The sequence below is a fragment of the Dermacentor albipictus genome, unplaced genomic scaffold (genome assembly GCF_038994185.2).
Source record: "Dermacentor albipictus isolate Rhodes 1998 colony unplaced genomic scaffold, USDA_Dalb.pri_finalv2 scaffold_12, whole genome shotgun sequence".
Lineage (NCBI taxonomy): Eukaryota > Metazoa > Arthropoda > Arachnida > Ixodida > Ixodidae > Dermacentor > Dermacentor albipictus.
In genome coordinates this window covers 5,472,245-5,485,320 of record NW_027225566.1, presented here as the reverse complement: position 1 = coordinate 5,485,320, position 13,076 = coordinate 5,472,245, and the positions used below count along the sequence as shown (strand labels likewise).

Below are 13,076 nucleotides of genomic sequence, written 5' to 3'. Positions count from 1 at the left end.
TAAATTGTGTCCCTGCACTGCAATGCAATCAACTCGAAAAGATATTCGCCAAACAGGAAACGTCGACGATTAAACCTTGCTATCGTTGTTCCTGGACTGGCCTTAGAACTCGCAGCCAAGATTATTTACGCATCGTCGTAATGACAGTACTTACTTTCTTGCGACCTTCTCGAGGCACCGCTTCAAAGCAGGACACCATTAAAGATGGCTCTCTTTTACGGCCATCTGTGCGGACCTCAGCGCCATGCAAGAAACTACGTCTTAGAGATTAAACCGTGAAAAGTAAAACATTTCTTTTATTTAGCGTTTAGGGAAGTAAGTTGTTTATAATTACCCGGGATACGGGCAGATCTGCCTGGAGGCTACTGCGGTCAATCACGGACAATACGTTCCACAAGACACTTGCGCAGCTTGTGTAGGTATATAATCATGTGTCGAATAGTCAAACTCTTCTCTGCAACAGCAACAGGCTCTCCCAAAGTACACTGTCGTCTGCTCAAGCACAACTTAGGCAACGCCGTCTTCGTGCGTTACAGCATTGCATACAGCAACCTTCGAAGTACACGCACCGATGTCACAAGTCTAAGAATTTGTGTGGTGCACAATGTCCCAGGTTAACTGCTATAGGTGTGCCATATCTCAGTGTTCAGCGCCCCCGGCTTTGAATAGTACACATTGCCACAGGAAAAAACTAGTTCATTCCCAAGTGGTTATATATATAGGGGGCAAAATTTAGTAATCTTTACATGCCGAGGATGACGCTGAGTAGCAGCAGGTGGCCTGCTGTAAAACAAGAACGAAATGACACGCAAGAACTCAGCCGGAAATGTGGTTTTTGCGCATACGCGCTGCTATATACTGGCAAGAACTAGCTTCGGAGAAGCTAAGCCGCTCATGTAAGCTGTTTCTAAAACTCGCTAATAAAAGCGGTTTCTAAGGGAGGGGGACATCTCCTGTGCGGGCATGCATGTCTGTCTCGCTCTATTTGTCGACGCTCTTGTCCGTATTCCCAGCCAAAAAAAAAAAGTTCTTACGCCAAATCTGTTCGTAAGAGCACTTTGCAACGAATCGTCATGTTGGACAGGCTATTCAAGGCGGCCGGCCATTGCAAATTCAATGGCCGGCCAAGTCAAGGCGGCCGGCCCTTGCAAAGAGCACTTACAAAGAAGAGCTTCGTGAATGCGGCCCCTGAGCTATTTGGCTGCAGAAATGGAGCCTTCAGTTCTCAGCGTTTCCATGCTGCACCCCTGCCATATTATGCTGATAAGGAACAACGCTACAGTTTGATTCGGCGATATCTCACAGGAGCTGGCGCATTAAGCAATGACACGCAGACGGGCGTCCACGCACTGACCTGCGTTTCGGTGAGGCTCAGGGACTGCGCGAGCTGCTTCCTCTCGGCGCCGACAACGTAGTGGTTCTTTTCGAAGGCGTGTTCCAGCTTCAGCAGCTGCGACGGCGAAAAGGCGGTGCGGATCCGCTTGGGCTTCCGGAACGGATGGAGCAGGAAGCCCGCCGGCTCGGGACCTGGACGGCATAAGGGCCGCGAATGAACGTCCACCAATCGGCGCCGCTTTCTTTCCGTTCGCGTTATTATAAGTTCGCTCGCTATGCACCTTCTGCTCAAAGTAATCGAAGTTCTGTCTCAAAGGAGACATAACCACGGGAAGAACAGTCAAGAATGATGTTAGGTTGACTAAAATTATCCAGCGCTGTTTCGAACCAACCAAATTCCAACATGCCCCCAACGTAAGCCTTAATCAGTATTTTTAAAGTATCAGTTCTCGCAATCTTACAAGTGCCACTTTTCGCCGCAGCCCTTTTTCTTTCTCTTTATTTCCTTTTTATGTTTTTTTTTATTAGCCGAGAGCATGGACGGGATCGCAAAATCCGGTTTTACGAAATCTCAATGCCAGACATCATCGGGTCCAAACAGGTCCACATAGTATACGTTCAAGGAATGTGAGTGCATATATCTGCATATTTCGATCGTCACTCGCTATTTCGGCCGCGGGAGAACCTTGATCCAGAATGGAAGTGGGTCTGGTAACATTTTCGTTCTTTGAACTACAGGTTTACATGGCTGCTGCTCTCCTTTGCAGCAGCGCTTCTTCGAAACAGGCAGGTAATGGCACCGCGCGACTCCAAGGCTGCAAAAAGGAGTTAAACAAATGGACGCTGGCAAACGCAATGTCTCGCGTATATATATATATATATATATATATATATATATATATATATATATATATATATATATATATATATATATATATATATATACACGTGCTACGAAATGGGCTTTCCAGTTACCGCAATTCTAGCTGCTTTCTGGTCTGTGCTTTCCGAAGCCGTGGTCGACATGGTAGGTGTCAACACAGGTTCTCTGTGTTGTTTCTCTCGAGGAAATGTCGTCAGCCTTGTTCGATACGCTTCGGCACAAATTTTGCAGTAAAGGTTCGCCCTCCCCCTCCTTCTTGTTTTTCGGGAGCCTACACTTTTCTAAGATTCTATTACTAGCATCGTCAGAAAATCAGGAAAGAGCGAGCGACGATAATAATCAACAGTTAACGATGGCTATCTTTCAGCCCACGATCGAGTTTTGGTTGCCACTTAGTAATGGCTGACAGGCACTCGCAAGGACAACGTACGCTAAGACTCTGCGGCAGAATGGCGCACGCTTTAGCGCGCAGTGGGTGTGGATATGCACTAAACATATTGGAGACAGATGTCGCTTAGAATCATTGCAATGCTGGCAAGTAACACGCGCATCAATGCGTGGTTCACGGAAACGTGGACTCAAATATGGCCCTGCGATACACGGGAACCATTACATAACAAGGTGATTCGGGCAGAAAAGATTTACTGCTTGAGTGGTTATTAATCCAGCTTTGATTTCTTTCTTCCTCTCTCGCTCTTTATCTCTCTTTATTTTATTCGAATTTTGCTTTTACAAGCTCCAGCCGCGAGCATCGCGCCAGATGTACGAAAATGTCTCACGCACGACAGTAAAGTATCGCCATTAGTCGCATTAGAATTCAAAGCACCGGGGTGTATATTCAGCTGCCGCGATTCATGAATGTCAATAGCAGCGGAAATATCTAATGCCTGCAAGGGTGGGATCGTGCGTGGTATGTGTGCACAGGCGCGAACACTCGAAAGAGTGGCCCCGCCGCGGTACAATGCAGCTCGGCAGAGAAGCATTGAAAAAGGCGGCGTGAGAACGCGACAGCCGTCCAGCGCTGCCGGGAAAAGAGTGGTGCTGCGGGCGACAACGAGAAACATGGGCGGGACGCCAAAGCGCTGAACGCTTCGAGGCGCGCGTCTAAAGAAAACGTTGCGAATCGACGTCCTCGGAGCGCTTTGTAAATAGCGCCAGCTCATCAACGCTCCGCGGCGGTTGGTAACCAGAGCGCCGAATTAGGACTCCATTGACGCCCTATGAAAACTGGCCGCGTCCCACCGCCTAGTCCGAACGCCAAAATGCGTCACCACCGTCGTCTGCTTCTATTGTCGTCTGCCCGAGTGTGTATGCCATCGTCTGCTACAGATCGCGCCGCCGTCGTCTGCTAAGCCGCTGAAGAAGGGGCGGATATCACCCGCCTCGCACCCCCTCCCATCGCAACAGTCGCGCTCATTCTGTGCCCTGCCAACATCTCTGTTGGACGAAAGCAGCGGGCTGGCCCTAAGGGGGGTGTTGTATGGATATTTTGGGGAGGAGGGGGGGGGGGGAGTGTCATGTATACATAACAGGGACCAGCGGCCGACGGACGCTCACAATGGAGCCTTAACAAACGTATAATTCACACGACCGCGTCCCCGAACAAACCGCGTGTCGGCAGGGCATCCACAGAATGGTACGTCGCCTCAGCACGAACTCCTCGCCCCCGTCCAATATCCCCAGTCCATGACGCGCCCCGTGTGACAAGCGCGCCCGAGCGGTAAGAGAGCGCGCCGACGACGCCGTTGCCGACGGTGGCGGGAAAAGACCGAAGCAGAAACATATGTCGCGGATATGCGGCCGCTTTTCAGCGCGCATTAGCCCCCCTTCCATCTACTGCACCCCCATTCCCGGCACCCCTCCTCGAGCTCTCCAGAGTGGCAGCCTTCCCCCTCGTGCCGCATCATTCGAGAGCGATCTCATCTACGAAGCAAGAGGGCGCGCGCTACCGACGACTAAATCTCCCGGCTTCCCATTCAAGCGATTCGAGTATGGCGGCCGCGTCTCTTTGAACCGGGGTTCACAGCAACGTCAATCCTGTCTCTTTTCCCGGTGCCTGTGTTGGCACCCGTGTCAGGGCACTCCCCTCACATACGACATTAACTCCTCCCCCCTCCCCTCAACTCTCGGCCCACTTCATTGCACGCGGTATACCGCTTCTGTGTTCCCTCTCTTATGGTGCTCCGACAAGGGCGACGCTTTCATTTCCGCGACCGACTCCGCTATTGCGCGCATTTAATGTTCCCGATCGAAACCGACCCTCCCCTTTCTCAGCAGAAGCTCCCTCACTTTCCTTTAACTCTGCGCCCGGCGCTTTGTCCCCCTTCGAGCCGCCGATTGGCCCGCCAGCCGGGCTGCCGAGCTGTATGTCGCCGCATCCAGCCTATGGCGTTCGCCGCCAATCATTTCGTAGCGCGATGACGTTGGCAACTGTGTCGGGCGGCGGGGGCGGCAGACTTCCTGGCGTTGCGCTCGCCCGACTCTTATTATCGCTAGCCGACGTAGGCGAGTGCCTTCTTCTTCTTTATTTGTCCTAGCAGCATCGATTCACAGCCATGCTGTAAGACAGCCATAGCCAGCCAGCCCACTTTTCATAAAAGGACTAGGAGAGCCGTGTGCCACATAAAATATCCCAACCCTAACACCTCTCCCCATCCGACCTTCCGTTTGATATGCTTCCTTATTCAGGCTTCTTTATGCACTTCTGCGCTAAACAAGAAGGCATTTAACAAGAAGGTGTATAGAGGAGCAGTGATGCGTACAGTGTTCCCGCGAAAAAGATCGTGGTCTTTTGTGCGCTAAGAACGCGATCAAACCACTCGATTCCCGTCAATTTCCGCTGAATAACATTTCGCCGTTGTGCAACCCCGCTCGGGCGTTCATGTTTCGCTCCCCACTTCGGACGTTTTGCACCATCGTCACCGTCCTGACCATCGCTCGTATACTACTAGAGCGCGCAGTCGCTCGTAGCGTCTGTTTCGTACGCCGGTAATCGACTTAAACCATCTGCCTAAGCATAAAAGCATATATACACATAACATGAGAGTACAAGCGCAAGCCTTCTGTCCAGCGTTCGCTACATGCAGAGAACGTCGGTGTGACCAGCTGCTCGCATTCCGCGTTCAAAATGCGCCTGTTACTTAACGGCGTATTGCTAGGTAATAAGAGAACGCGGCACCAGCACCCGCTAAGGCTGTCCACCTAAACGGAGTGCCGCCGCCGGACAAAAAAAAAAGAAAAAAAATCAATGTCGTTTAATTTTCTCCTTCGAAACAAACGAAGCACTACCAATGCAACAAGCGTTGAAGACTATGACATTAAACGCCTTTTTTGTCAACAAACTGAGCCGTACTTTCGCATATACAGGGTGTCCCATGTAACTTGTGCCAAGATGTTAAAAATGAAAGGCGCGTCGGAAGCGAATTGAACCGAACGCATACTATTCACACTGGCCTATAGTAACTCAGGCTTTCTTCTTTTTGTCCCTATAATTCGCTAATTAATTAAGTTTAATCACCCAACTTTTTCATTACAGTAAGTTAGTAAGTATATTATTTACAGTAAGCAATAAACAAAGCTCACTGTAGGGGCAGGGGCTAAACGCAATCAAGCCTGACAAAGGTCCCTGTCCCTCCGCAGTTCGTGGCAGCTCACACGCTTCGAGTTCAACAGAGTCAACAGTACATTGCACATCAGTACATTCAACAGTACATCAGTTTCAGGAAAAGGGACAACTAGCAAATTGCAAGAGTACACATAACAAATCACATAAACAAAAAGTTACATAAGATATTTAAATATTCTTACTGAAGAGGTCACGCACGCCAAAATATACAGCTACACAAAATAAATTCCAAAATATTGGAAACGTAGAATGCATGAGGATGCAATGAAATTACATTATACATACAAACAAAATACTAATTCGTGAGTAATTTAAGCATTGATCGAGGCATGAAAATCCACAAGTTAATGTTGATACTGTGTACATGTGTACATTATACATAGAAACACTCAGAATACTAATTCGTGAGTGATTTAAGCATTGATCGAGGCATGAAAATCCGCACGTTAATGTTGATACTGTGTACATGTGGTAATTACAAGTTCTTTGCTTGTTTTTTTTAAATGCAGCACTAGTAGCTTTAAAGTTCAATCTATCTGCAAAGATATTCAGAACATGATGTGTCTGGTACGCAGCACTTTGTTTTCCATAATTAGTTCTTACTTTAGATGCTCGTATCCTTTGTTCTCGTAAACAGTAGTATGGTTTTTCGATGTGGCTTTGTTCATATAGTTTGTTGAATTACTTGGAGCAATTTAAAATAGTATAACTGGTCAACCCTGAGCATGGAATATTTTATGAACAGTGGAGCAGTTGGCAAGTATTGTAATTTTCCCCTGTACTTTTCGAAACAGGGCAATATTTTCTTCTGCATAGTAATAAGTCGATGGTAATTTCTTTGCGATGTTGTTCCCCAGACTAATATCCCATAAGTTATTTTAGAATGAAAGAGTGCATAGTACATATTTAGGTTTAGCCTTAATGGGATTAAGTGTGCTGTTTTGTGAAAACAACCAACTATTCGAGCTAATGCGGCAATCAGGTGATTCACATGTGTGTTGCAGTTTAATTTCTCCTGAAACCTCACACCAAGAAATTTTTGTTCCCTAACGTGTGTAATACGATTTCCTTCAAATCTGTCACTTATGTTACTTATAGGCTTGTTTGTAAGTCGGAATATCATATAGTTTTTTTTTTGCATTTAAGCGTAGCTTATTTTTGCCTTAAACATTCTGAAAGATGCCTTAAATGTTATTTGCACTGAGTTGAAGCGATAGTAAATTATCTGATGAAAAGAAAACGTTCGTATCATCAGCGTACATAATTCGCCAATGTATATAATCAATGTATATATAATGTATATATGTAGCCAATATATTTAATCAGCGGACATTGGCTGAGGGCCCCAAGTATGATAAGCAGAATTGTAGAGCATGCACCTTCAGAAACCACCACTCGAGTTATTTTTTGCACGATACGTCTCACGTAGTCCTTTTTCTCCAAACTGCAAAGAGAGCCCGCGAAATATATTTTTTAAAGAAAGCCACGTGACGGAGCGGTTGCACAATGGTATCGTGCTGCTGCTCACAAGCGTGCGTTCGGTGAACAAGGTGGGCTGCATCGTGACTGGCAACAGGGAAGCGGCAGGGCGTTCTTTATCTCCTCGGCAGCTCTCGGCCAGCAACACGCATTGGCGCCGTAATCCAACGGGAGCCGACCTTGTTCACCGAACGCACGCATGAGCGCAGCACTATACCACTGCGCAATTGCTCCGTCCCATGGCTTTTTTTTTTATTGGCGTTCAATACAATCGAGAGCCGCGACCGACGCAAATGCTGCCTTGTGGCTCATTCACACCGACCACTTGAGGAGGTCGTGCGGCCATTTGCGACTGGCGACCAAAAAAAAAAAAATGCGATTGAAGGCGACTGATGCTCGCACCGGAAAGTGCGACCGGTCAGTCGCTGTCTGCTCACAATTCCATCGCCACGTAAAATGAGTATCAGCGTATACAGACGTCCTGTCTCTGCGCATCTGATTGGTTCAGCGGTTCTGCGACGGCGGTCGCGCGACTGGAAAAAATTACGCAGATCCCACTCACTGTGGGAATCAATGTAAGCGAAGCTTTCTGTGCTGGATTCTTTGATTGGTGATAATTAGCGGTGATGTTGACGGCTAAAGCTTTTCTCTTGATCTCCTCTTGCCCTCTTGCCTGGCACATGAGTAGAAAGGGAAGCGCTGCAGTTTCTGCAACGCTTCTGAGGGGAGTCACGGATAATTACAGCTGTCAAGCGGCTAATGTGGCGATGGCCAGGGAGCTCGAGATGGCATTGTACACATTCGACGTGGTGGGGTTAAAACGAGTTTCTCCCATCACCTTTCCTCTCTTACCTGTTTCACATGGAAGCGATTTTGGGCCAAACAGGGAGCCCGCCACGTGGGCGAGCCTCCTTTCCCAATACCTGTTTTCCGAACGGCGTGCGCCGCTGCGATCACGATCACAACATTTGGAAAAATGCGCAAGCGGCTAGAGTGGCAACCAATGGCGGAGCGCCTTAAGTAGTGGCGTTGAGATGTGGTGCCTAGAATATACTGGCTAGTGTGCCGTGCACCAGCTCTTTTCTATGGACTAGCGTGGCGCCGCCTGCAATGAATGGCCACGATCGCCGGCAGAGGTCGCTACCATATGGGTGGGCGCAGACTGCGCGTGTCGTCTGCTTCGCATATCAGTTTCGCAGCGGTTGCGTCGGTTTCTGTGCTTGCGTTTTCAGTGTTATTACAGCGTCGCGTGTTTGTTCTTCGTGTTGTCAAAGAGTGAGCGCGTGGCTGCTGTGTTCGCGTGCCTGTCATTGCGACAACTATGCGGCGGCGGTGAAAAAATGCCGAAGCTATAGAGACAGTGCGTGGACAGGACCTGCTTTGCCATTGTGTAGAAGCGGTTACCGCTGGAACAAAGGGCGTGTACCGTTGTTCACTCCACCATCTGATACGAAGCGAAAGCAGAATTGGCAAGAATGATCAGGGGAACGGACAGAAGGCCGGCACCAACTGCTGTGGTTTGTGAAAAACATTTCAAAAACAGCTCAGTCGAGCACGCGTTCTCTGTCACCGTGAACGGCGTTGTCCACGAGATTCCCCGCGATAAACCACGCCTGAAGCCCTACGCTATACCGACGATATTTCCTGAGTATCCTAAGCATGCACCATACTTTTTGTGAGTACCAGGGCAAAAAGAAAAAAAGAGCAGTAGTGCTTTGATCTATTATACTGCAAGTTATGTTGCACGAAAGATCACTGCCCAAAATTCTTGACCACAGTGTGTAGGCTTCCTTTGCGTAAGTAAAGCTGAAGCTAGTGCCGACGCTGCTTCATTGCTGCACTACCCATTTCGACAATGGAGGCCTTGTCTACCTTAGTCAGGCATTGTCGAGCGCTGTGAAGGCCGTGGAAGATGCTTTTATTGTGTTCTTTAGCAAAAACAAGTTACATGTAGCGATTCTACCTGATTTTTCAGATCAGCTGCAGACAAGGGCATTTCCACAACTAGGGTGCCCAGAGCATGAAAAACTAGCTTTGACAGCAATTGTAAAGTTCTGTTTTTTTTTTAGGTTTCGGTTTTTTGTAAAAGCATCAACAAAGAGAGGGATGCGCAAAGGCAATTGACGGCAGAAGCTCCTTAAACTGCACCACTGCCACTAGATCTATCTTGTTCATGTATGTGTACATTATCTCATCTAGTGCTGTATTGTGCCTGCGTTTGACTATTGTTACGCTTGAATAAAATATTTGTTACGCTTAAATGAAAGATCTCTTTCCTACTTTTGTTCACGTATATCAGACATAAAAAGAAATCTGCACGGGTTTACCAAGCATAAAAAAAAATGTATAGCACACGGAATACCACAGTCCATTCTACAGGCAATTTTTTTTACTTATTATTATACCCTCGGGGCCCAATGGGGTTATGAGGAGATGGTGCATGGTTTACAAACAATCAAAAACATTCCAACCTATGAGGATAACAATAAGATAATAGGTACAAACAGCACCACATAAAATAAAAAAAAAGAACAGCGAAATTCAAGTTCTTTCAAAAGATGATCGGTTACAGCGGTCTTGAAAGGTTATGCAATAATATCGCATTAAAGAACAGTAGTGTTAGAATTCATTTACTTTATTAGAATGAAAAATGTAACCTAATACTTACCCTTAAAAAATTACGCTGTCATCATCGCTAGAATAAAAAAAACAAGTGTCCTTAGTTATCGCCGAAGAGACACGAAGGCGAAAGCCTTGTAAGGCCTACTATAATTCACCTTAATGCACCCTAATCCTCCTTCATCCACCCAAATACGTCTTAATCCTCCTTAACACACCTTAATCCCCCTAATTCAACCTAGTCCACCTTAATCCAATTACTATAATCAATAATTAAATTTGCTAATTATCTTTTATACACGCCTGGGCATGCTTTGGTTCGTTTCTGGCCTTCCTTGGATCGTGTGATATGTTCTGTACCTCGAAACACGACCTTGGAACATAGAGGTCTAAGGCATTTGCCTTAAAAATTACGTTTTCTCTTCGCCAACATAGAAACACATCAGGTTCCCCGCTTGAAGCCGAGCTGAGCTAGCACACGCTTTTCACGCAAGCGACAAGCGCTACAGAAGCCTCTTGTAATCAAAACAAACCCTAATCAGTAATAAGCTGCCTATATTTGAACTGTGCTACTGCTACGGATTAATAAAAACAAAAAGCGCAGCAGCCCGCTTGCCAATGCTGTGGAAACACGGGGGTCTACGAAAACCCGATGGTGCCGCGGCACCCACCTAAAGTCCCTCATTAATTTGGAGTACAGAAAGGCTTTGATCCAGCCGACGACGCCAGTGATAGGCTGATCGGTGACATGTGACCTTGCTCCGCCCTTTTGCCGCCACGAAAGTTCCTGCGCGCCGGGCGAAGTGCGCGCGTTTCGCCTGTTGTGCTTTGCACATTTCTGATATAATTTCGTTCCGGGAGGGCCGAAATGCCTTGTTGCTGTGCGGTCGGGTGCCGAAACCGGACGAAGGATGGCAAGAAGTTATTTTGCACCCCGCGCGACAAACAGAACCTAACCAGCAGATAAATGCGGTCGCGTAGAATTGGACGGAAAGACTCAACCGTCGGTAACTGCACGACTACGCGAGGAAAGTAACATAGAGCGATACGAAGGTGCGAGAGAAAGTATACACGTGTGTGTGCAGAGCTGCGATAGTATTTCATTCGCGCGCATGAATGTTGACGGCCGAAGTTTGTGGAGATTATTGGTTTTAGTGCATTACGAACCCGTTGACTTAGCAGGTGCAGTATGACCTAGCATGCAAGTAAATAGCCGGACAGAAGCTCACTAACTCGCTGACAAATATCCGCATTGCGTTACGTGCATTAAAAATCACAAATTTCAGCAACGAATTCTACTTTTACACTTTCCTTTGTTTGTGCACACGTTTCCAACCAAATCAACCAACCAAATCATTTGCTTCCGTGTGGCTAATTCTGTGAGCGTGTATACTAAGCAAGAGCTTTATGTTGTCGCCTATAAAGAGCTAAAAGAGACATAAATGTGAATAAAGAAGGCTGTATTCACCGTTCCATACACAGTGTTTTTATTTACAAGCAAGACAACGGAGCATGCACCAAGTAAATACGCCGATCAAACCCGCAGCTCAAGCACGACAAAATGTGTAAATGTGAAGGAAGGCGCAGCTCTTGAAGACAACAGAAACCCGCGGCTCACGGGCGCTTTTCGCAAGCAACACTGTGCATCACAGCCGCTCGCGTCGCGCCAAAACGAAGCATGTGAAACGAAGCTGCGTCTGCACGCCGCGCTGCCGCTCAGCCGCCGCGACCACCGCCGTCGCTTGCATGTGAAACAGGCTTTACTCGCGCCCCGACGCGGTGTGCGCGACAGCAGTAGCCACAGCAGCAGCAGTGGGAAAGCCGAAGGAAGAGGCAAAGAAAGCTTCGCTTTAAAATCGAGCAGCGACCGACCATGCCCAAGATGGTGGTTTTGCGAGAAAAGCGACCGCGACTGGTCGCTTTGCGAACAACTGGGTCGGGCGACTGCTGTCGGTCGCCGGTGTGAATAAACCTCCACGTGGACTCTTGACGCGCCCACGACGCGTCATGAGTGCCCGTCAAGGTTGCAGGCAGTGCACCATGCATGTTGCGGCATCCACGCGTAACCCCCGCCTCACTTCTTCACTGTTAACTTAAGGAGCGTCTATTCGTTTCAGTTAAGTAATATACTACATAACAGATCCCTTCAATTAACTTTGACGCTCCAACATCGCGTCAAGTAAGCATCCTTGTTTTCTTTTCATTTGTGTCACTCCTTTCTTTTGTCTCCCCTAACCGAAGAAACACGGGTGAATGCAGGAATTGAAAACAAAATGAAGTAGGAGATTGGCCCTTCCCTCGCGGGCCTTTAACCCTTTTCAGTACTCCATACAGGCGACTGACTTTCCGTAAAAATGAGCCGCACAAACAAGCCCTAGCATATCGTTGGTTCTCCCTGTCTCGCTCGTTTGCTCCACTGAGACAGCCGTCGAGGGAACACGTCATTCCGTAGTGCCCGGCCATACATCCGCCTCTGCCATACCCGACGGACCTTGCAGGCTGAACGTTGTGCGCCACGTGGATTGCGCGTGCAAAGGCGTTCGCTGCGCGAGATTGATCGGAGTGACAGACCGGGATCATCAGTCTCGCTGAGCGAGGGCGCCGCCGTACGCAGTGCAGTGTACGCCACGGTCGAGAAATAAAACGACGACAGTGGCTCACGGCGGGCGCAGGTCATTTCTCTCGGTGTGCCACAATGGCCGATCAAAGGGCAGGAAAAAAAGAAAAAAAGTGACAACAGAAACAGCGGCATATGGAAGTAAACACGAAGTCTACAAAGACGGCACCATCGCCTTCCACGTCGCCTATAAAGTTCACCCACGTTTTCAGAACAAGAGGGCAGCTAGCCGCAGCGAATGTGGATGTATACATATATGAGCACAAAGAGTGTGGGAAGAGGTCAGCAAATCTGCCTCCCTAGTTTACACGAACCCCATAAAATCGTATCCACACGCTGTGCAAAAACGCGCGCAAACGCGGTTTGTCAGCGCAACTTGCGATCCGACCAGCTCCCGTCGAAGTTGGTGCAAACGAAGCAGCTGTTCTCGACTCGTCGCTTTAATGTATGTATGTACGTACACGTATACGCCACGCACCAAATCTGTTCAACAAAAGGCTACAATTTTTTTCGGAAAC

At 47.9% G+C, this 13,076-nt stretch overlaps 1 protein-coding gene across 1 annotated transcript in view; it reads right to left on the bottom strand.

Annotated features, from left to right (window-relative positions):
* The window catches only part of LOC135914172 (homeobox protein EMX2-like), a 183,906-nt gene that overhangs the window by 55,903 nt on the left and 114,927 nt on the right, over positions 1-13,076 (bottom strand). Inside the window, exon 3 of the mRNA XM_065446909.2 lies at positions 1,355-1,527. Coding sequence (XP_065302981.1) covers positions 1,355-1,527 — 173 coding nt within the window. The remainder of the gene's footprint in view (positions 1-1,354; positions 1,528-13,076) is intronic.